This window comes from Aedes aegypti, chromosome 3, assembly GCF_002204515.2.
Source record: "Aedes aegypti strain LVP_AGWG chromosome 3, AaegL5.0 Primary Assembly, whole genome shotgun sequence".
In the NCBI taxonomy this organism is placed as follows: Eukaryota; Metazoa; Arthropoda; class Insecta; order Diptera; family Culicidae; genus Aedes; species Aedes aegypti.
The window spans coordinates 216529091-216553381 of NC_035109.1; the positions used below are offsets into that span (position 1 = coordinate 216529091).

General features: G+C 38.0%; 1 protein-coding gene across 2 annotated transcripts; it reads left to right on the forward strand.

The window, feature by feature from the left end:
- The first annotated feature begins 1155 nt into the window (after positions 1–1155).
- Positions 1156–23560, forward strand: LOC5568016 (serine/arginine-rich splicing factor 1A). 2 transcript variants are annotated; one of them, XR_002502667.1, is made up of 5 exons: positions 1156–1452; positions 1516–1891; positions 1949–2025; positions 21090–21236; positions 21823–23560. XR_002502667.1 is itself a non-coding variant. In XM_001657787.2 (4 exons), the coding sequence occupies exons 1-4, from the start codon at positions 1286–1288 to the stop codon at positions 21181–21183; spliced, it is 714 nt and encodes a 237-aa protein (XP_001657837.1). In that variant the 5' UTR covers positions 1156–1285; the 3' UTR covers positions 21184–23555. The 2 variants fall into 2 exon arrangements, 1 of the variants encoding a protein (XP_001657837.1); XM_001657787.2 differs by having other exon boundaries at positions 21090–23555.
- Positions 23561–24291: the final 731 nt, after the last annotated feature.

Below are 24291 nucleotides of genomic sequence, written 5' to 3' on the forward strand. Positions count from 1 at the left end.
GGGCCCATTCACAAATTTCATAACGCTAGAGGGGGTGGGTGGGTGTCCTAGCGATGTTACGGACCATACAAAAATTTAATAACATTCATACAAAAAGCGTTACAAGGGGGTGGGTGGGTGTCCAAAATGGTCAATTTCAGCGTTATGAAATAAATGAATGAGCCCTTCATCTCGATGTCTCCCTATTTCAATGGTCCCTTAGATATACTGGTTCGCGTTGAAAAATGGGTTGACCAAAATGCGAAGTTTGATTTTTGACCAACTTCTCCGCGTCACAGCTCGATTCTCAATAGTGCGCAAAATGCACTACAGTGGAGGGCATAGATGCGCACAGTATATTGAGATGTGGAGAGTCGATCATAGTCATACATTCGACTCTCCACATCTCGATGTTCTACATTTCGATATCTCTCCCTATGTCGATGATTTCATAAGTCCCTTCAGTCTGCATACATTTTCACTCTCCATATCTCGATATCCTCCTTATCTCGATATCTCCATATCTCGATGTGTTTCTGTTGATTTTTCGTTCTCAATTTTCTCTCCGTATGTCGATATGACCAATATCGAAGGCTACTAGACCAAAGATTTGGGATTCAAAACAAATTAGGAGCGCAAAATGATGTTTGTTTGTGTATTACTTTCTTGGCAACGGAGTATTTTTCAATCCAGTATTCATCAAAAATGTGTTCTTTGTCTCGATCTCTCCCTATCTCGATGGTCCCTTCGATATCGAGATGTGGAGAGGCGACTGTAAGGGCTCATTCATTTATTTCATAACGCTGAAATTGGCCATTTTGGACACCCACCCACCCCCTTGTAACGCTTTTTGTATGAATATTATTTAATTTATCGTATGGGCCGTAACATCGTGAGGACACCCACCCACCCCCTCTAGCGTTATGAAATTTGTGAATGGGCCCTAATATGATTTTTCCTAAAGTCACATTTTTGTAACGCAAAATAGTATCTGGAATTTGAATCAGGACGGTAATCGGTTTTAACTTTTCCGTGCGTGTGCGAACCGGGTCAAAATGCTACCAGCCGCTGCACTACCACGAAAAACAAAACAATCGCTACCCAAAACTGTCAAAAGTTAGTGCTGTGCGATATCCGATGGTTTGAGAAGTGCCAAAAATCAGGCGGCCGAACGCCGAAGCGGCTCAGAGCGTCATTTTCGTCTCGCTTGCTAAACGAGCAAGTTCGCATCACTTTTTTCGCGTCTCTCGCCATCTTGGTCGCGTAGCGTAGTACTTTTCCTTTTGGAAACCGCTCTGTTAAAATCATGTCTCACGGTCGCAACGAGTGCCGAATCTACGTCGGAAATCTCCCCCCGGATATACGCACCAAGGACATCCAGGATCTGTTCCACAAATTCGGCAAAGTAACGTTTGTTGACTTGAAAAACCGCCGCGGGCCGCCATTTGCTTTTGTGGAATTTGAGGATGCTCGGTAGGATTATGGTGGAAAAGTTACTGTTTTATTCGCGAATAATGGAATTTTATTTCATTACAGTGATGCTGACGATGCCGTAAAGGCTCGCGATGGCTACGATTACGACGGATACCGGCTGCGAGTGGAATTCCCCCGCGGAGGAGGTCCCGGAAGATACAGCAGCAGCAGTAGAGGCGGCAATAGTGACCGTGGGGGTGGCGCTCGGGATCGAGGAAATCGCGGTCCTCCCGCCCGGCGCTCCCAGTTTCGGGTCATGGTTACCGGGTTGCCTGCTTCCGGTTCGTGGCAGGACTTGAAGGATCACATGCGAGAGGCAGGTGATGTCTGTTTTGCCGATGTATACAAAGATGGAACCGGTGTCGTGGAGTTCCTGCGCCATGAAGATATGAAATATGCCATCAAAAAGCTGGACGATTCGCGGTTCCGGTCACATGAGGTAGTACGACACTAATTATTATTTGTAGATGTCGATGACCATGATTTTCTTTTCCAGGGAGAGGTGGCCTACATCAGAGTGCGCGAAGATTCTACCAATAATGACGATAGAAGGGGAGGAGAATATCGCGACCGGTAAATATACCTATATTAAAAAAAAATGACTGTTAATTCATACAGTCGACTCTCCACATCTCGATGCTCTATATCTCGATATAGGCTGGTTTGCTACTGAAGGCCGGTTTGCTACTGACAAGAAAAGGAATCGCCTATCTCGATGCGTGGAAAATTTCTCCCAAGAAATGGTCAAGAAAATCACTTTTTTCTGATCGCAGTACGCAGTTGAGAAGAAATGTCACTTCAAAGGGGGCTCTCTGTAGGAAATTTCTTGACCCTTTCAGTCAAGGAATTTCTTTACTTTTCTTGAGCGAAACAGCATACTTAGCTTGACAAGAAAAGGAATCGCCTATAACGATGCGTGGGAAATTTCTTCCCAGAAATGGTCCAGAAAATCACATTTTTCTGATCCCAGTACGCAGTTGAGAAGAAATTTCTTTTCAAATGAGGCTCTCTGTAGGAAATTTCTTGACCCATTCAGTCAAGAAATTTCTTTACTTTTCTTGAGCGAAACAGCATACTTAGCTTATATCTCAATGTGTTCCTGTTAATTTTTCGTTCCCAATTTTCTCTCTGTATGTCGATATGACCAATATTAAAGGTTACTAGACCGCATTTATGGGATTAAAAATCAGTGGGGGTTGTGTACAAGACACGACAGCATGACGTTAACTACGCCATGTAATTTTCTGCATTTGTAATACAGTGATACCTCCATGAGTCGATATTCCATGACTCGATATCGACTCATGGAACCATACTAAAAACAAAATTTCATGGTTACTATGATGGTCCCTAGAAGCATCTTTCCAAAGGATTGCTGTTCCATGACACGATATTTCCATGAGTCGATGGTCCTTTCAATATCGACTCATGGAGGTTTCACTGTATAGTCAAATGTTATAATTGCAACCTTCCTTTAGTTATAATCCAGAATGTAATGGTTTGTGAATTTTATCAATGCTTAATAACTCTTTTTGAAAAATTCGGTGGCCCAGAAAAATTTGTTTGATTAACACTGTAGCACTGAAAGAATCGGTCGATGAAAGAAGAAACAAGAATAATAACTCTTGTTTTCTACCCGAAGGTGGCGCGTGAAGGTCATGTCGACACAAGAACCGCTGAGATTGCTTGGCTTAGAGGGATCCGAAGCTAGTTTACGGTACTTCTCCATGAAATCCACAAACTCGAAATTTTCCTGGTTGGTAAGATCGATATTTAAATTTCCTGTCTCGATCCTTCTGATACTCGAATAAATTCCGCGTCATGAAGAACTTCTTTTGCTTCGTTGTGATATTCGGCTCAATAAACACGCAAAACAGAATCGTTCGCTGGCCCATTATACAGTGATACCTCCATGAGTCGATATTCCATGACTCGATATCGACTCATGGAACCATACTAAAAACAAAATTTCATGGTTACTATGATGACCCCTATAAGCAGGTTTGCAAAGGATTGCGGTTCCATGACTCGATATTTCCAAGAGTCGATGTTCCCTTCAATATCGACTCATGGAGGTTTCACTGTAGTTATCTCTACAGCGCAGATAACACCATAATGGTCTGAACGGCCCAGCTCCACATCATGACTGTTACAAACTTGCCAGATCGTGTGCGGTAAGGCCAAGGAAGACGCAGAGTTGTTTTGATGTATTGCTACACCGGCAGCTCTAGCGTAATAACGCTTGGCCTTGGTGGCGCAGGTAAATCCTTTTATCCTGAGGGGCTGCCAGTTTCGGACAAGGCCAAGATATCAGCCATCTTCATGATGGGATCAGCTGCTATGTCGGATGCATGCACCAAGAGGCTTCGAACGTTTAAGCTCATTAAGCAGCAAGCGGATTTACTGTGCTAGATGGCTCTAACTATCTCCAACAAGTCGATGGCCTCTTGCGTACTCGGTTCGTCTTCTATGATAATCACTACTTCACAATATACACATGGTATGAGAGATAAGTTCGGAATCTTTCGTCTGCTTGGTATGTTGTTTTAATGTCTGTGTTTGGGAATGCATTACTACCTGGAATTAATCCAAAAGCAAGAATTGTGTACTGAGTTCACACAACATCTGGAAAGCATGAGCGTACGAAACATACGCATGTTAACGTTTCTGCTCATACTTTAGGTTGGGTACTGGGACCGATTTTTGATTTAACCAAAAATCGTTAAAAGTGGTAATTGTGATATATTTAATAAGAAATATTACTCAAAACTACTCTTTAGTAAACACTTGGTGGCCCTGAAAAGGGCCGATTTTCTTGTTGTGGTGTTGATAGCTTGATGAAGATCGCTGATTACAATTAGGTATCATTTTCAAATGAAGCTGTTTATATTCAGGCGAAGTAATGTCCAGCATCTTAGAGCTCATGGTGGACTCGGTAACTACCTTCGTGGGATAGAGCGATCCATCGTCTAACAAGTCGACGATTATAGAACGTCCCTGGTTGGATCCGCCGGGAGCTTTGAGCATCTTCGGTGGCTGTCAACGTGCTGCTGACGCACTTCGGTTCCGCGCTCTCGTCCCCGCATGTTGTGGTTATGTTCGTGCCAGCGCCCTTGCCGCATCGTAGAAGCATGTGGCAGTTCTTCGCTCGACAAGCGCATCAACAAGCGGCTTTGGTCGATTTTCTTCAGCCATCTCGAACAAATTAGGGGATATTACACAATCAACTCTTTAAAACACATTTGTTGGCTCTGAAAAGGGCCGATTGAATTGTTGAACTTGCGTAACACGGACACATTTTGACGGCGCACTGGTTGCAATCCTCCTCGCCCGATGAGATTTTCGGTGCGGATGACGATGTGCGCTTCAACAAGCGGCTTTGGTCGATTTTCTTCAGCCATCTCGTACAAACTTGCCTTTGCGCCCCGATTCCTGCAGGGCCAATTCTGGAAGCGCGAGTCCATTAGGAAATCTTGAGCGATTTCACAATCCGGACGCTGGTGTTTTGCCGCCGCTTGATGATCAAAAGCTTGCCTTTGGTAGCGAGGAGCTGATGGCGCACTGGCAGAAATCCTCCTCGCCCGATGAGGTTTGCGGTGGCGATGACGATGGGCGCTTCAACAAGAGGCTTCAGTCGCGGCGGCGTGTTGTTGTTCCATTGCCCATTGCACGGTGACGTCATCAGAAAATCGTTCTCTTTCCTTCCTTCGGGAAATCTGAAAACAACAGTGCCAGTTCCTGTCATACCTAGCTATAACCTGTGATCTCGCCCTAAGGCGGCGTCCATTTATTACGTAACGCCAAAATTGGAAATTTTTGACCCCCTCCCACTCCTTCCTAACGCTTTTTGTAAGAAAATTTTCTAATTTTTGTATGAACCGTAACGCTTGAGCCTAGCCACCCCACTCCCCTAGAGCGTTACGTAATTTGTGGATGCCGCCTAACAGCCATTGGTAACCAAGTGTGTGGTGTTGAATGAACATTGTCGTAGATCATGTCTTCCAACCCTGTTATGATGGCTGACAATCAAAAGACCTGTTGAAAAAACTCCGAGAATGTAGCATCGGATCGTACATCAAACGATCTAGTAGATATGGCACAACTTCGACGCCTCACTCCTATAGTAACGTCAGAATGGAATTAAAGTTCCTTCGTGGGGCTCCCGCTTGCCAACAACGATTCTGAGCTCCACATTTGGCGAACCTGCCAGAATTTTAAATAAATTTTCGTGTTCCCAGAGAACCTGGATTCGTTAGCGAGCGGAAGTGTTTACTAGAAAATGTGTCGAGTGTTTTTTCTTGTTTTTCTTAATCCAACCGCGTATGAAAATATGTGTTCAGAGCAAGGGGTGAATCACTTCTGATGCATTGAAATAATTTTATACATTCAAGTGCATTTAAATGCACACTCAACAGATTTTCAATTCATGGCTTGCTCCAACAATTGGCTGTTGACTTTTTTGAAGTGTCAAACTCGTTTTTTTCACAAACTCGAGGACAGTTGCCACCTCACCCAAAAACAGAATTAAAAAGGAACTTAAACATTACTTATGGCTGGTTCGACAATTAGTGAGCATTTTTAAGTTATCCGTTCAATAAATTTCCCTTGTACTAGGGATTTCGGTTCATTAATTCTAACACTGTCTACCGCAATGCTTCTCCGACATTCAACGAAATGGCAACGATGTGGATGCATTTACAACCACGTAGATGAAGTATGCCCTACTTCAGAGGATAGCTTTAGTCGTATTCTTTTAAATTAATATACAAATCAACTCCCAAGATTTTGCCATTCCCAACTTCTTCCCAAGGGGAGCAACGTGGCGTAGTTGGCTGCACGCACGCTTCATAAGCGGATGGTCATGGGTTTGATTCCCAGCCCCCTCATCAGAAAATTTCGTCAGTCCGCTCAAGAACAACAGTCGTCTGAAAACGGACTGACATCTTGACCCTCCTCTGAGCAAACGCTCAACTACTGTACCCGGATCAACACGGCAATCGACTACGGCTATGGACAAATGGACCTCTCTTGGACTGAGAAAAGCATCCCTGCGTGCTCTTCGATCTACCTGCGAAAAGTAGAGAGCGCAAAGAGACAACGTAGCATCAGAACCAACAATAGATTAGGTAATAGAATAGAATGAATTCAGGCGTTGTGCTCTAGTACAACAGTCGAATTGATCCTCGCTATAATGATGCCCTATTGCAAAATGAGCTACAAATTAGAATATAAGTAATTTGAGAATTAAAAAAAACTTTTTCCCAACCTAAATCAAAACTGAAGAGAATTAAACAATTTATTGGACAAATAATTTCCTAAAAACTTCCATTTATATTTGGATTTTTCAATTTGATGTGGATTTTTCAATTTGATGCAGATTATGATTCTGAATGGCGCTGTGTCTACGTGTTAGAGAGACAATATATGCCTGCTGAGCCATCATCTTCTTTCCCAATATGCTTGCTGTGTGCTCAAAGATCACTGAGCTGCATCACTCAGGCTTCTGTTACGAATTTAAATAAAATTTAAGTATTGAACTTCAGCTAGATAACAAAACGAATGAAGTTTGTGTTTAATCCTTTCTTTCCCACAGCTTTATTCGACAATTTAGCTATCAAAATGGCGTTTCTAAAAAAAGTGCTTGAGAAAAAGTTGTTCCAAATAAGCTATATTATTCAAAACCACATTAAAAAAAATGATTGTTTTTCAATAGTTAGTTGATCGTTTTTCAATAGTTGACCCTTAGGTCACTTATTTCGATGTTAGATAAGACAAATGAGCGTATAAATTTATTTCAATTATTATTGAGCTACTCGTACCAATTCGGTTTAGCCCGCGTTCGTTGAAAATCGGCGGATCACCTGTGCTACCATGGGAGAGAGAGGGTTAATGGTAGAGTATCAAAGAAAGATATTTTTTGTTACGAAAAGTTGAACCATCAAATAAGCAGTTTTAAAACTTTCACAACGAAAAATGACTCGTTGCTATAGCTCAATACGCTGGTACAGGTCAAAGTTAATTAGGATGTCTAAAAAATGCATTTGATGCAAATCGATGTGCATTTGATGTACACTGAGAAAGTGATCCACCCCTTGGTTCAGAGTGATTGTGGAGTGAAGTTTGATTCTGAAAACAAAAATGAAGGCGGATATCTGTAAGTAAACAGCAATGTGGTATTTTCTATGAATAAGTGAAAACTGATTAAGGAGGAAACATGACATGAATATGTGTTAGCCACTTCACTACTCGTTGAAGCAGCAATGTTTCTTTCTGTTTTTGTTGTTGCTCTTATTGAAAACCAGCATTATCCCAACTATTTGAGTTGCGCGATACTGGTGTCGAAGTTAACCCTCTCTCTCCCATGGTAGCACAGGTGATCCACCGATTTTCAACGAACGTGGGCTAAACCGAATTGGTACGAGTAGCTCAATAATAATTGAAATAAATTTATACGCTCATTTGTCTTATCTAACATCGAAATAATTGACCTATGGGTCAAACTATTAAAAAACAATCAACTAACTATTGAAAAACAATCATTTTTTTATTGTGGTTTTGAATAATATAGCTTATTTGGAACAACTTTTGTTCAAGCACTTTTTTTTAGAAACTCCATTTTGATAGCTAAATTGTCGAATAAAGCTGTGGGAAAGAAAGGGTTAATATTTTGTTTTGCTTGGATTGCTTCGATGAAAATATTAAGATGTAAAAAAATGGCAAAAGTGTTCCATTTCGATTCAAAGATTATGTTCATTTCGAGCTGATTCATCTAATGTCGTTTTCGTTTTTAGGAACTGGGTCGGTGATCAACACATAAACAAACCAATGTCAAATAAATTGTAGTTCGGTCGAACCTGAATCGGGTTGGGGTTGAAACTGTGATTCAGAACGGGTTGCGCCAGTTCCAACCTAGGTTCAAAAACGAATTCGACATAAGTTATGAAGTGCGCATTCTGATTTTATCAGGGACCTATTTTTCTACATAAGTTGAACGGAAAAAGGATAACGTTAAGAACTGAACTCTTTATTTTTGCAGAAGTCAATTGAACGTTTCGGTGCAAAATTTGTATAATAAATGTCGTATAATAAAGTATAATTTGTATAATAAGTTGATCGCGCACGGGAGGGACATTTCTTCCTACGTTCTTCTTCTTCTTTCTGGCGTTACGTCCCAACTGAGACAAAGCCTGCTTCTCAGCTTAATGTTCTTATGAGCACTTCCACAGTTATTAACTGAGAGCTTTCTATGCCAATTGACCATTTTTGCATGTGTATATCGTGTGGCAGGTACGAAGATACTCTATGCCCTGGGAAGTCGAGAAAATTTCCAATCCGAAAAGATCCTCGACCGGTGGGATTCGAACCCACGACCCTCAGCTTGGTCTTGCTGAATAGCTGCGCGTTTACCGCTACGGCTATCTGGGCCCCACGTTGTGTTTACTTAATTGGTTTTAGATATTCTTGCACGAACGTTCGGCCATGGTGAAGGTTTAGTGTCAACTGATTTTTATTAGCACATATTCAATACATTTACATTTCATACTAGGGCAATACATTTGCACAAACATAAGTATAATTTGTATGATAAAGTGATTTTACAAAAGTGAAGTGAAGTGTTAAAGTTCTAATAGTGGTTTTCTTGAATAATAATCAATATGTATAACTACAGTGATACCTCCATGAGTCGATGTTCCATGACTCGATATCGACTCATGGAACCATATTAAAAACAAAATTTTATGGTTACTATGATGGTCCCTAGAAGCAGCTTTCCAAAGGATTGCTGTTCCATTGCTCGATGTTTCCATGAGTCGATGGTCCCTTCAATATCGACTCATGCAGGTTTCACTGTATTATCAATTAGTAATTTCAATCGTACAAAAAAAAATAACTCCCATAACATTTATCAACTCTGCAAGTTTCTATAAAAATAATAATAAATTTTCGCTTTATCGTGCCTTCTGTAATAATACACACATTTATTTAGAGTCTATGAATGAAGAGTTGCGCGAAGAGACTTCTTCGAATAGTTGTCCTTCTTTGTCTTCAAAAATAACCCCTATCTGTTTTGCTGGTCTGCTCGATAGGTAGACGGTTTGACAGTTCGATAGGTAGATTTGGTTTCACTCTTCGCGCAACTCTCCATTCATAGACTCTGATTTATATATCTTATCTGTCCTGCTCTTCAATAGTGATCCTATATAGAGAGATACGCGGAAGTAAAATGGAAATATTTGGCAACAGACCAGCAGTGCTGATTTTTCTCGGCGTCGAGAACAATATTGTAACACGGACATGACTTCCTCATCGCTAAAAATATTTTGTTTTCGTTATAGATCTTTGAGCTACACATTCAAACTAATAAACAGCCCAAAAAATCAACAACTAAAAATCGCATTGAAAAAATATCAAAAAAGAAAAATATTTCATTTATTTTGCTTCATGCAAAATTTTTTTTACCGAAATAATTTCAAGTGGATAACATTACTCCTCAAGAAAAGTTCAAAACAAACATAACGCATGTTCGTTTGGCTCAAACTTTGACAGCTCTCGCTGCTCGATTGGCTCACACTTTGACAGAAATGTCAGCTTCCGCGAATCTCTCTTATAAAGGATTTCTACTCTTCAATTTAAAAAATATATAATTTTAGTTTCAATAAAGTAAGATAGAGGGAAAACTGAATGTTAGTGTGTGCAAATTTTCCTAGCAATGGGCGATTTTGAATTGATGTTCCAAAAGTAAATTTTTCGTTTCAATTAAGGTACCGCGGGGCAAGTGGGTAAATGGGGTAAGTGAAAACAATTCTCGCATAACTTCTGATCTCGCCCTAAAAGCCATTGGTAACCATGTGTGTAGCTCGTTGTTTCTGAGCATTTGAAAGGATTTTCATGCTATTTAACAACGCTATGGGGAAGAAAGGATCATTATCTACCTGCCCGTGATGTTTGTTTGGATGCATATTCATTCTTTTGCTCAGAAACAACGAGTTACACACGTGACTACCAATGGCTTTTAGGGCGTTATCTCAGAGTATGCGAGAATTGATATATTTTACTGAATATGTGAATTAACGTTTTAAACTCATGCGTAAACCTTTGAGGTCATTGAGAACATTACGATAGGTAAGAGATTTCTGAGATTTTTCAGCCATTATTGCATAATAGAGTGAAAAATTGTTAACCTGTCAACTGTTACTCCGTAACAAGTTGGCGGCGTACAATCTTATTTTAATATTTTCAGTGGAAAAAAGTTGCGGAAAATAATTTCCTGTATCACTTCTTAGTTGTCCTCTGTGACAGTTTCAAACTGCAATAAAAAAAGTTTTAGAATTAATTCGACGTAGACCTAAAAATAACTAAATTTAAACACCGTCAATTTTCTTATCAGGTGGGGCAAGTGAAAAGTTTATTGAATTTGTGTTTTCTCTTTAATTAGCCATAAGTAAACATGGTTTGCAATTATCATAGAACAACATAACGTGCTGATAAATCAAGAAACACTATACTCAAGCGTAAAAAGCTATTAGAAATCATGGAAATTCTCTAAAAGATGTTGCCAAACATTACAATATCAATATGTCTACTTCGGGCAGCCAATTAAAAGAAAGACGTTGACTGAAAAGTTGCAATATCAGAGAACACACGGAAATTTCGTGGAATGTCTATGTAAACCTAGTTCAAAACATAAAAATGGGGTATAGGCCCGAGCAAAGTCCAACATCAAAATGAAAGCAAGTTGAAAACATATACTGTTTTCAGCATCAAGTTGATATCATAATTTGATATCAATTTATCAATGAAATATTCGATATCATATTTTGTTTTCTTTCTGCTATCATTTTAAATTTTTACTTATAGGGTGACGGTGCCATTAGTGGACTACCTACCCGAGCAAAGTCCAACATCAAAATGAAAGCAAGTTGAAAACATATACTGTTTTCAGCATCAAGTTGATATCATAATTTGATATCAATTTATCAATGAAATATTCGATATCATATTTTGTTTTCTTTCTGCTATCATTTTAAATTTTTACTTATAGGGTGACGGTGCCATTAGTGGACTACCTAAGCTATAAAAAATCATAACAAAATAACGAAAATCCTTAACCAAGATCTTTTGGCGCCAACAGAAAGAATTCAACCTCTACTATATGGGAAAAATATAAAAAGAATGATAAAACTAATTTTTTAACATAAAATCGCTTGAGCCACTATTGGTACACGTGTTCCAGTAGTTGCGCTAGTTCTCCAGTAGTAGACGTTCGGGAACGATACAAGGAATTTTAAACAAAATGGTAAATTTTTACACAGGTTTGATATTTTTCCCTCGGAACAGCAATTAATATCTTTCCAATGAAGCATAAAGATCATCTCTAGAGCTTTTCTTTAATTTTATACATCCATTTTAAAAACTACTTCCATCCGTTGATCCACTACTGGAACACGACGGCCACTATTGGTGCAAGGGAGCAAATTTTTTGCATAAACTTTATTATTTATATGACTCTTTGATAAAATAAAAAGCTGAAATTTGGGAAATCGACTAAACTAGAGACTATCTATCTACCAAAAATAGCACATGACGTTTTTATCGAAAAACGTTCGTTTTATTCCATAGTCCAATCTACTGGTACATTACAACCATTGGTACCGGCACCCTATTTTCTTTTTATTCAATTATAAATTTATTCGTGCTACATGTTTAAATACTACGAGAATATAAAAATAAAGCATTTATCTAGTCGCAGCCATGTTTCAATATCAATCGAAAATATGTATATCTCAGCGAGTTCTCAATTTGCTTTCAATGACAGCAGAAACTGTTTTCAATTTGCTTTCACTGACAGCAAAAAGAGTTTTCAATTTGATTTCATGGGAACATTTTTCTGCTCTCAGTTTTGATATTTTAACCGTTAAAACGACCAAAATGACAACAAACTTAGTTATCAAAACCCGCGACAGCACAACATCAAAATTAGTTTTCAATTTGATCTCAAGCTTTGCTCGGGGGTCTATCCACATAAAAAGACCCTAAATACGTTATTGAAGGATTCCGTTTGATTTCTCCCGAAGAGTTCCCTCCCCTTGGTTATGCGACCTTGCCGCGATGGGAGGGCATAATCCATTAGCCCATATGATGGAAACCAAAGGCGTAACCTGTAGTGGTGGTATCACATTTTGGCATTTTTTGCTTAAAGCCGCGTCATAATTCATATGGCATAGACGCAATAATATCTCGGATGTGATCCAACGGACATTCTGCATCATTGATAGAATTGATGCCCATTTCAAATAATTAATCTATTCGAAGTGGACATTAATACTATTGGTGACGTTCAGTTTGCCTTTTGCTAACCAGAATGATCCGTAGCCACTCTTACTATTAGCTAGCTAGATACATCGTTATCATATACGACGTAGGGAATACTTAGGAACTCTTAGGGAAATGACTAGTAGATTCACTGAGTAGAAATAAGTGGCGACAATCTTATTTTAATATGGTTTTTACATTGCCATAACAAGAAATACCTCTTTTGTAACAGCGGTATAAATAATCTAATTCCAGCTTCATTTTCGCAAAATTTACAAGTAGAAAGTAGGCGTTGTGAAGCACTGCATTTGCCACCGAAAAGTGAATCTTGTAGGAGACTGTAATAGAAGCCTAAGGTAACTTTACTCTTCAATATTCACTATAAAAATGACTATGGAAAGTAAGACGCTGAGATCGATCATTAGGGTACACTTGCTAGTTTCGAAAAATTGTTGAACAGATAAGGAAAGCGACTTTTTTCTTTAAGGATATATGAACGTAATGACCAATAAATACTTTTAACAACAAAAATGAAATTAACTAGAACTACTACTAAACAGCCTAATTTTGTTAAGACTTGACGACACTTGACATTTAAGACTCTAATCTTACGTAAAAGACAATAGTAATAAGAATAGCACTTGAATGACAAATTATTCAAAACCATTTCGACTAGACAGTATTAGTAATGCACTACTATTTCAAACAAATTCTACACTACTATTTCAAACAAATTCTAATAGAGCTGCTGATTTTCATAATGCTTCGAGATTCCTTCCAGAAGCAAGGGAATATGGGTACTTTTCAAAAACTACCACGTCACAATACTAATAAAAAACAGTGTTCATGTGGGCGCCATTGCCTAGTCCGTCTGAGTATTGGTCCTGGTAGAGGGGAAACTTGGCAAAAGCCAGACCGAGGGTTCAGCCTTGACAAGTTAAGCTGTCAGGCAGCTCCAACTGAATACCACAAAAAAAAAAAAAAAAAAAAAAAAAAAGATTTCTCCCGAAGAGTTATCCGACGTCATATCCGACTCTCTCAAAAACAAATAACGAGCGGTGGAAATTCTACAGCGCAGAAAAGCAATTGCTGACAATAAAGTAAGACCCAACATTGGAAATGTTGCAGTTTTAATGTTGTCGAATCATTTCAACTAACATAACTGATCAGAAGAGAATTGAAGTAAAAAGAATAACATTTCATTTGTTTACATGTTACTTATGTTATTGTTCATTGGGAAGCCTTAACAAATGTTAAAGCTAATAGAAATCGTGAATATAACTGTTTGTTTTTGAATTTATTGTTCAAAACGGTAAACTTTTCACTTTCCCCACTTTTGGGGCAAGTGAAAAGTAAAGAGACATTTTTCAAAAACTTTTTCTGTATTTTTTCATCAATTTTTCATAAAAATCGATTTCATCATGCTGCTTATATATGGTGGGAGTCAAGCTAAAAAATATACACAACCTCATTTGTTTCAATTTAAAGTCCGGAAGAATCTCAACTATGCGAATTCCATTACCCACTTGCCCCACGGTACCTTAATCGATTTTCTTTTCATGTTGGAAAAATATGGAATCTGAGTGCAAGGGATTTGGTATTGTTTTGAGCATTTGTTCTAGTAGATTTGCTACGAGTGAAAAAATCGAATAGATTAAAAAAATCGATACAAAGGATTCGATTAAATCAACGAATCAATTCGACGTATCGAATTTGAATCAATTCAGTAAGGTACCGTGGGGTAAGTGGATACAGAAAAATTAATAGTTAACTTCATTATTATGTACAGCTAACGTGAATAATGTAACTCAAACTTTTTTCTGTGGATAACAAATTAAGGACTATTATACTTCATTTATTTCGATTTTTCTGATTGTTATGTATTGAGTATGAGAGACTTAAAAATTTGCGCCAAATGATCTACTTGCCCCACCATGGTGGGGTAAGTGGATCACCTTTAAAAAAAATCTGTTCTCGAAACAAATGTAGTGTGATTATGTTTAATAAGAATGATATTACCCTCGCTCTTGTTATTAGTGCTACTTATGTTACATTTTAATACTTTAAAATTAAAAAGTATTTTTATTAAATCAAAATATTATAAAAAGTATGTATATATTAATTCATACTAATTTGAACAAAAAAAAAAAAACATTGTACCTAGAAAAATTTGGAAAAAATTCTTCCTTTTATACGCATAAGTTATACAGAAGTATTGTAGGATTATTCTTAAAGATATTTTCGAAAAACACTCATGGTTTAAAAACATTAGTTACATTTACTTTTAAATAACAAACTGAAACCCTTCTATTTTATTTATGAATATATGTGTATTATCTGTCTAGAACAATTTATGTGGTCGAATAAGGTACGATACTATGCTTTCGATTGGAAAATACAGTGAGAGGCAAAATAAAGTGCCCACCTTACCAGTTTTCGAATTTCTCTCATTGATTTGGTTCAAATTAAAGTTAACACACCTAAATCTTTTGTGATATTTTATTTTTGATGTTCTTTTAAAGTTGCACTTACGAAATTTTGATTAAAAAAAGAATTTTACTTAAAGAAAAAGAAAATCAATTTGTATTGAAAAAAAAGTAGTGACAAAAATAAGTGCCCACTTCCTTCTTGGCCCCAGAAAAGATGATTTAAGAAAAATAAAAAGCAATTTAATAGTTAATGTGTCCTCCTTTGGCCTTAAGGACTTGCTGGAGGCTCTTCGGCATGCTTTTCACCAGGTTTTGTAGGTGTTGTGGATCTAGTTCTTCCCAGGCGCGCTCCAAGGCTTCAAAATAATTATTTTTGTTGGTAACACCAGTTTTTTCAACCCTGGCATCGAGAATCGCCCACAAATTCTCGATGGGGTTGAGGTCTGGGCTTTGTGGAGGCCATTCCAGCGGTTTAATCCGACAAGACCGGAAGAAAGACTTGGTCTTCTTTCCAGTATGCTTCGGGTCGTTGTTCTAGAGAAATATGAATTTCTCTTCAAGGCCCGTCTGGATCAGCGAAACCTCCAGATTTTCCAGCAAGATGTTAATGTAGGAATCTGCCGTCATTATTCCGTCGATTTTCACGACGCTTCCTACTCCACTCCATGAAAAACACCCCCAGACCATCACATTTCATCACATCACACTTCCATGCGTCACCGTTCCTTGGATGTGGCGCTCCTGAAGCTCGAGCTGTCTAACCGAGAGCGGCGGGCTCGTGTGTGATGCAGAGCACCACATCCAAGGAACGGTGAAGCATGGAGGAGGAAATGTGATGGTCTGGGGGTGTTTTTCATGGAGTGGAGTAGAAAACCTCGTGAAAATCGACGGAATAATGATGGCAGATTCCTACATTAACATCTTGCTGGAAAATCTGGAGGTTTCGCTGATCCAGACGAGCCTTGAAGAGAAATTCATATTTCTCTAGAACAACGACCCGAAGCATACTGGAAAGAAGACCAAGTCTTTTTTCCGGTCTTGTCGGATTAAACCGCTGGAATGGCCTCCACAAAGCCCAGACCTCAACCCCATCGAGAATTTGTGGGCGATTCTCGATGCCAGGGTTGAAAAAACTGGTGTTACCAACAAAAATAATTATTTTGAAGCCTTGGAGCGCGCCTGGGAAGAACTAGATCCACAACACCTACAAAACCTGGTGAAAAGCATGCCGAAGAGCCTCCAGCAAGTCCTTAAGGCCAAAGGAGGACACATTAACTATTAAATTGCTTTTTATTTTTCTTAAATCATCTTTTCTGGGGCCAAGAAGGAAGTGGGCACTTATTTTTGTCACTACTTTTTTTTCAATACAAATTGATTTTCTTTTTCTTTAAGTAAAATTCTTTTTTTTATCAAAATTTCGTAAGTGCAACTTTAAAAGAACATCAAAAATAAAATATCACAAAAGATTTAGGTGTGTTAACTTTAATTTGAACCAAATCAATGAGAGAAATTCGAAAACTGGTAAGGTGGGCACTTTATTTTGCCTCTCACTGTAAGTATATTTTGTTCTTTTACAACTCAGCTTAGATAAACCACGAAAAGTTTCGTGTGAATTTTGAAATTATTATTCTCATAATATTTTTTTATACAAGAGAGGTTAAAAAAAATTTAGGTGGATTAATTCAAATTTTCTATGGCCAATTTGACAAATTCAAGCTGGGAATGGAACAAAATAAAGGAAAACAACATTTGCGGATATTATAGCTTATTAAATTTCTCGTAAGCAGTCTGCCAATAAATAATAATTATTCTTGATCCACTTACCCCACCCCATTAAAAAGTAGGGGTAAGTGTACCATGTCCAATATATTTGTATTTATTTATAAAAATGACATATTTTTCATTGTGATTCATTCAATTAGAACTGAAATGCTCACCATGTGTCGAAAAAATAATAGAATTCGATTTTAGACAGAGATACAATGAATTTTTGATTGATGGAAAACAATTCTCAAATTAATTACTTTTTGCAGCTAACAAGTTTGCTTGTGTTAGTGTACGTGTAGTACCAGTTTTGCAATAGTTTCAGTGTGGGCGTAAGAATATAACCTAAAACGAAGCAATGGTGCGAAAACATTCAACATATTCAAGTATTTATGCTTTATATTGACAAATGATCCACTTACCCCACTGCTACACTTCCCCCACTGTACCTTATTATCGATGTTTTGGTCAAATTTGGCCAATAGTCCACATGATTCTTTCCTTTCTATTTGCTTCAGTACATTGTGTACCTATCCAGTAGTGTTTACCGAACAAATTAAGTGTGAAGCATACTGAATCGGTGATTTTTTGTGAATTTTGCGCCGATAACCGGTGAGATCCAAACTATTCAAACCTATTGCTGAATTCATTATTATTTTAATAAATGCCTTATTCCTAGCAAGTATTATTGATGTTGTTAGCGCGACTAGTGGTCGTATATTTGTTCTAAGCAATGGTGGTGCACACTTGCTACCGCGACTGGTGGTCGCATACTTGTTCTTAGTAACTGCTATTGAACACGATGAAAGTTAAACGCTGATGCTACTCTGTTGAACACGTATATGGCAGTCCATTAATGGCAATATTTTGTCCAAAATTAGTTCGCCTTAGAAATGTCGTTGCATAGAATTAGCTTGCCGTTTCTAATGAATCGAATGACATTAAACCGATCAATAATTTCAAAGCCGTTCTGATTGTGTGTGTATCCTACAGTGGAAAAATGTTTCAAAGTCGCATGTATAAGTGAGCAGTATAGATATTAAGCAGTATAAATCAGTGAAGTACTTAGCGATGTAGAAGATATTTCCTGAATTCCTAGAAGCTTTCCTGATGACGAATGGTCACCCTAAATGATAATATTAGAAAATTAATAAGAGTATAGTTGTGAGAATTGAATTGTCGGATAGAAATTGAAGGACTGTTTTTATAAATCTAGAAGAATTACTGAAACGTAGTGAGTGGAAGGAAGCACTGTAAATTGTGGGTAATAATGATAAATTTAATGTGAAATGGTTTTTAAAAAACAGAATTTTAGTTAAACCTGATCTTCAAAAATACTGCGTTTTGGTCTGCTATATAAAGCTGTGTATCGATTGAATCGCCACCACAACACCCATATTGAGGGAAGTTAAGGATGCCATTCACCAGCTCAAAAGCAACAAGGCAGCTGGTGAGGATGGTATTGGAGCTGAACTCATCAAAATTTATTTATTTCATGTCGTCAATCAGAAGTAGACCATTTTGTTACAATTTTTAACTTAATATTATATAGTTTGAAAACATTATTTTCTTAATCTAGTTCGAATTTTGATATGACATCAATTTTTGTTTTAGTTCCGATTTCGTCATAGTAAAGTCAATGGTTTCGCAATGTTTATTGTAAACAGACATTATTTGATTTAAAGGCTCAAATTTGGCATAATTTGTGCGGTGATGGTTTGTATAAAAAATACTACGACTTCGCAGTTGTCTTGAAGGAGCATAAAAATTTAATTTTGACAAAAGTGTCATCGAGTCAATACGATGCGAAAGTATATCGTTTACGAACGAGACCATTGCAAATTCGCGACGTTTCTTCAATGTTTGAATATTAATGAGCATGCATCGTGCTTCATAAGATGGTAGAGGTAACCTTGTCCAACCTAATTTTCGAAGTGCGAACAACAGAAATTGTTTTTGAATTGATTCTATACGATTTTCATGGGTTGATGAAAATGGTGACCAAACTATGCTACAGTATTCTAAAATTGAACGCACATAGGTTATTTATAATGTTTTTATAGTGTATGGATCGTGAAAATTATAGCTAAATCGTTTTATAAATGCTAACATCTTGTTTGCCTTGTTGATAATTGTATTATAGTGATCTATAAAAGTAACTTTGGAATCTAAAATCACTCCTAAATCTCTTATTCTTACGCATTTTTCTACTAGTTGATTCCCTAGGTAGACTGTTGTGTTAGGTATACTACGCTTTCTGCTAAAGGATATAGAATTACATTTTTTCACGTTCAATTGGAGAAGGCTTTTATTGCACCATTTGTAAAACATATCAATTTCATTTTGAAAAGTATGTATATCTTCATCGTTTGCTATTTCAAGAAACAGTTTCATGTCATCAGCATATATGAGAGCTTTCACTTTTTTTAGAATGAAGGAAATGTCGTTAACGTATAAAATAAAGAATAATGGTCCTAAATGAGACCCTTGAGGAACTCCCGATGTAACTTTAATTGGAATAGATTTTATTCCTTTGTATCTAACTATTTGTTGACGATTAGTAAGATAAGACTCTACCCATTTAAGAAGGTCCGGTTGAAATCCTATTTTTTCTAACTTAAAAAGCAACATTGGTATGTCAATGCGATCGAAAGCTTTACTGAAATCTGTATAGAGAGCTTCCACGTGATTACCATTATCCATAGCTGTCAAAGAATAATGAATGAACTCCAGCAAGTTTGGGCATGTTGAGCGTCCCTTAAAAAAAATGGGCTCGGTTGGCCGCCTGTCTGCAACGGCTGATTATCAGAATCTGGGAAATGGAACAGCTGCCGGAGAAGTGAAAGTTAGGCGTCACATGCCCCATCTACAAGAAGGGCGACAAACTGGATTGTGAAAACTATCGTGTGTTCACTATCCTGAATGCCGCCCACAAAGTGCAATCCCAGATTATCTTCCGTCGTTTATCATCACTAGCAAATGAGTTTGTGGGAAGTTATCAAGATGGTTTCATCGACGGCCGCTCGACGACGGATCAAATCTGCACTGTACGGCAAGTCCTCCATAAATTCCGTGAACGATTTCGAAATCACAAATAGCATGTCAGGAATTGAATCAATTAGTAGAAGGGAAAAGATTTTCATAATAGAAATAATAATAGATAATAGAAATTTGATACACGAACAATTTATTGCTAGCACACATGCAACACGATGCATTATTCGGGGAGCATAGTTTGCTGTGATCACTTGACGACAAAAGGTTAATTGTTGTTGCTTTGATCGCAAGATAAAGAATAACCACAATGTATCATTTATTTTGCCATGATCACTAGATTTCCATCCAATTTCAAACTATGCCCAGGGAAGTCAAGGAAATTTCCATTACGAAAAGATCCTGTACCGACCGGGAATCGAACCCAGACACCTTCAGCAATGCTTTGCTTCGTAGCCGCGGACTTTAACCACTCGGCTAAGGAAGGCCCGGAAAGCTCACAAGACTAATAAGAGCAACGATGGACGTTGTGCAGAATAGCGTGAAGATTTCGGGCGAACATTCCAGATCGTTCAAAGCCCGCCGGGGACTTCGACTGGGTGATGGACTCTCGTGCATGTTGTTCAACATCGCACTAAAAGGTGTCATGCGGAGAGCCGGGTTCGAAAACCGAGCTACGTTTTTCACAAGATCCAAACAAATTTGCTTCGCCGATGATATGGATATTGTCGGCAGAACATTTGAAACGGCCGCCTGAAATGTGAAGCGACAAAAGTCACCATGCCGATGAATGCGTCAAAACAAAGTACATGCTGATGGGCGGAACCGAATGCGACAGATCCCGCCTAAGGAAGCAGTGTTACGATAGACGGAGAAACTTTTGAGGTGATTGATGAGTTCGTCTACCTCGGGTTGGGGTTGAAACTGAAATTCAGAACGGGTTGTGCCATTTCCAACCTAGGTTCAAAGACGCATTCGACATATGTAAATGAATTTTCAACTTCAAAATTTACATTTTGCCTTGCCATTTCGCTATCCAAGGGATATTTCATGGAATTTAATGTTACAGGTTTATTTCGTAAAAATATATCTAACAAATTATACGGAACTAACAGATTTCATTGTATTTTTTTCCAGATCGTATTCACCGCGCAGACGTCGTGGAACACCCACCTACTCACCGGTACAGCGCAGCTTTTCGCGATCGCGTTCCCGCTCTTTCAACTACTAGGAATCTGTTATGCCGAAACAGAACCTGGACGGATCCTTACCTGTGGATTCCAAGTAATTTCATTGACCTTTACCTTTTGTTTTCAAAACTCTTGCGCATCATTGCGCTTTCTTTCAAACTTTTTTCCGCAAGATCCTACAGACGTAATCTACCAGAGCTGTTGTGTTTGCACAAATGCAAACGCAGTAATCATATTGTAAATGTAGGAGTATTTTAATCATTTTAAGTACATTCCTTGAGAAGGTAAACCTTTTCGTGACAGGGAAAATAATTGACAAAAGATCAATCATTTTAGTCGTAAAATTTACAAAAATACTGTATGAAAACCAGCATATGTAAATGAAAAACAAGTGCTTGAACAATCTTTAACGGAATGTTAATTGAACCATATAAGCTTTATTTTCATCAATCAGACAAAGAGTATATTTCAACAAATCAAGAAAATGTCAAATGAATATTAGTTTGAAAGGTATAAATAATTTCTAAGTTCTCGTCTCTTCTTCTAGCCTGTGAAATGCGACATGAAGATCTCTATCAAACATGGATGGTTAACATTTATCATGATTATTTTCACAAACAATTTCACACGATGTCAAAAACATACAGATTCTAAAGCCTGTTTCTTTTTCCTCCGAACAGGACAAACAGGATTCTTTCCTTGCTTGTACTGTTGTACCAAGGATCTATCTCGCGGTTACGGAAAGTGACTCGATGGTATTGTCTCCTGCTAGGACTTGAACACAGGATCCCAGGATTTTGACTCGATGGTATTGTCTCCTGCTAAGACTTAAGCAAAGGATCTCTGGATTTTTTCGAAGGACATTTATATCCTGGGCGGATTCCCTTTAGCTCATTCAATTTAATACGCACCTTGATTGGACTGAACAAGCTGATAAAGGATTAGGATTCATGACTTGCGGGAAATGGAAATTGAAACGCTTCGGCGCCGTCTCACTGCAAGGATCAAAATCAGGGATTACAGAACATATGACGACAGGAATCTTCGAACCTTTCTGGATTGTTACGTATTGGAAAGCAATTGCATATTTAGTCTTTGATGCTAGGCTTTCTTTTTAACACTTTGCTTTATAAAACATTAAACGATTTGTTGTTGAAGTTGTATGAATACGGCGTGTGTAGACACAAAATTACAAACGATAAATGCGGTATTGTTTGAACCACATGGAGTACAATTTCCGAGAAGGATATTTTTTAACATTATCACATGGATGCATAGGAAGGATAACACGAGGCTATCGCCAGTCGCATTCACTTTTGGAAAGGATGTTTGGATAAACTTGCGAATGGAGGTTTCAAGACATGGAGTGCAACGATGGATCTCTTGTGGAAAAGGATATTTAAACCTTAAACGCCAAGTTTGTGATTTTCTTGTAGCGCAAGTCGTGATTTATTACAACAATACTGAACAACACTTCGTTTGATTATTTTGGATTGTACGGGCTACAAATGCTCCGCTTTTTCACAATTAAATCAGTCACCCAAAAGTTTGCATGAAAATGCCCCATAGCAAATGGAGGAAATGTGGATTTGGACAAGGATGGAGTTTGGATGACGCAAAAGAATGGAAGGAAAGGACTCCGAGGGATATGATTTGATTGATGTCAGTAGTAGTATGGAATCGGAAGCCCTGCACATCGTTTCGCTTGACTCGTTAGGATTCAGGATTAATGGACACCGTGGGAACAGGAGATCTTCTGTCTTTTCAAGGCTATTTGTTGAAACTGCACCCCACAAATTGCGCTCACATCTTAGTTGTTTGGAACGGTCACAAAACGATCAGGAAAAAACGGTGTGTATTACCCAATACTTAACCATTTTCACTTTTTACAGTCGGTGACTAGATACATATTAATATCCTCTAGAATGTTTATTTCAATCTAACTTCAATTATTTTGTGTCGGCTTTGATTTTTAACGTTTAAAGTTCATCTCATAATTCAAATTTTGTTCTTTTGGACAATTTATTTTTTCCCCTTATTGCACTTACATCACGCACTACTGTAAAATGCGGATTCGCTTTCATGTTTCTAATAGTACAGAATGCATGTGGATTTAATCAAATTACTGTTTTGATCATGTGAAAGTGCAAAGATATCAGGACTTGAGCAAGTTGAAAATAAAAACGATGACAAAATAAGTGCTTTGCAAAAAATGTGGCGAAACAAGCAACAGAATGCAGCTGTATATGGTTTAAGTGCGGTAGTGCAGTTTTCGAAACGCGAAATTGACGGGATTGGCCAGGCACTTCAACATTGCATCTTTACCTACAGTAAGTAAGTGTGACGTGACGGCAAGTGTGAGCCTAATCAAACGAATGTTTCACATGCGCAATAAATACAAAAAATAATATACCAAAACGGGTTGAGTTTACCATTTTACATTTATATCACATTTCATGTTAGAGTTAGTTAGAAAAGTATCATTTATATAAAGTCCCAGAGTTGTACGTCTGTCAGTAACGCTTTGAAATGTTTCATCGAGCTCTTAGGAAGGACCTAACACTACGCCATAAATTTTAGAACATTACAACTGCCATTTTCAAAGACGACAATTCTTCATCGAACGCTACTACTACAACGGATATTGACTAGAATGTTCTAGAAATTGAAATGTTTTACAGGAGAAGAGGCGCTTCAATCGCATTTAAGACTGTAATGATTTAAAATTAGAACATTATAACAGTATTTAGGCAACGGTTAGAGACGGCCTGTCCTCTAAAGGAAACATCACACTAGACAACAGAATAGCACATGCAACGCCCAGTGGCACAGTCCCTGACGAGAAGTTTTCCTGACTGAAGCGGGAATCGAACCCACTTCTTGACTCGATGCGACTAAATGCTAAATCGCACGACCACGAAGCCCACTAAGGTTTTTTGTTCCCGTCGATCGATTTAATAAAAAAATAATATATAATCATTCTGCGCGGTTTTTCTCGCGGTCCTCGTAAAAAACGGCGTCATTTCAAAAAACGATGTGAAAAAACGCGTGTTTTTCAAGAAACGACGTTCGATTTTTGCAACATGCCAAAAATGTCCATATTGCCTTAATCGAACGGTTGTTTTTATTACAACTTTTAGCACCGTAAT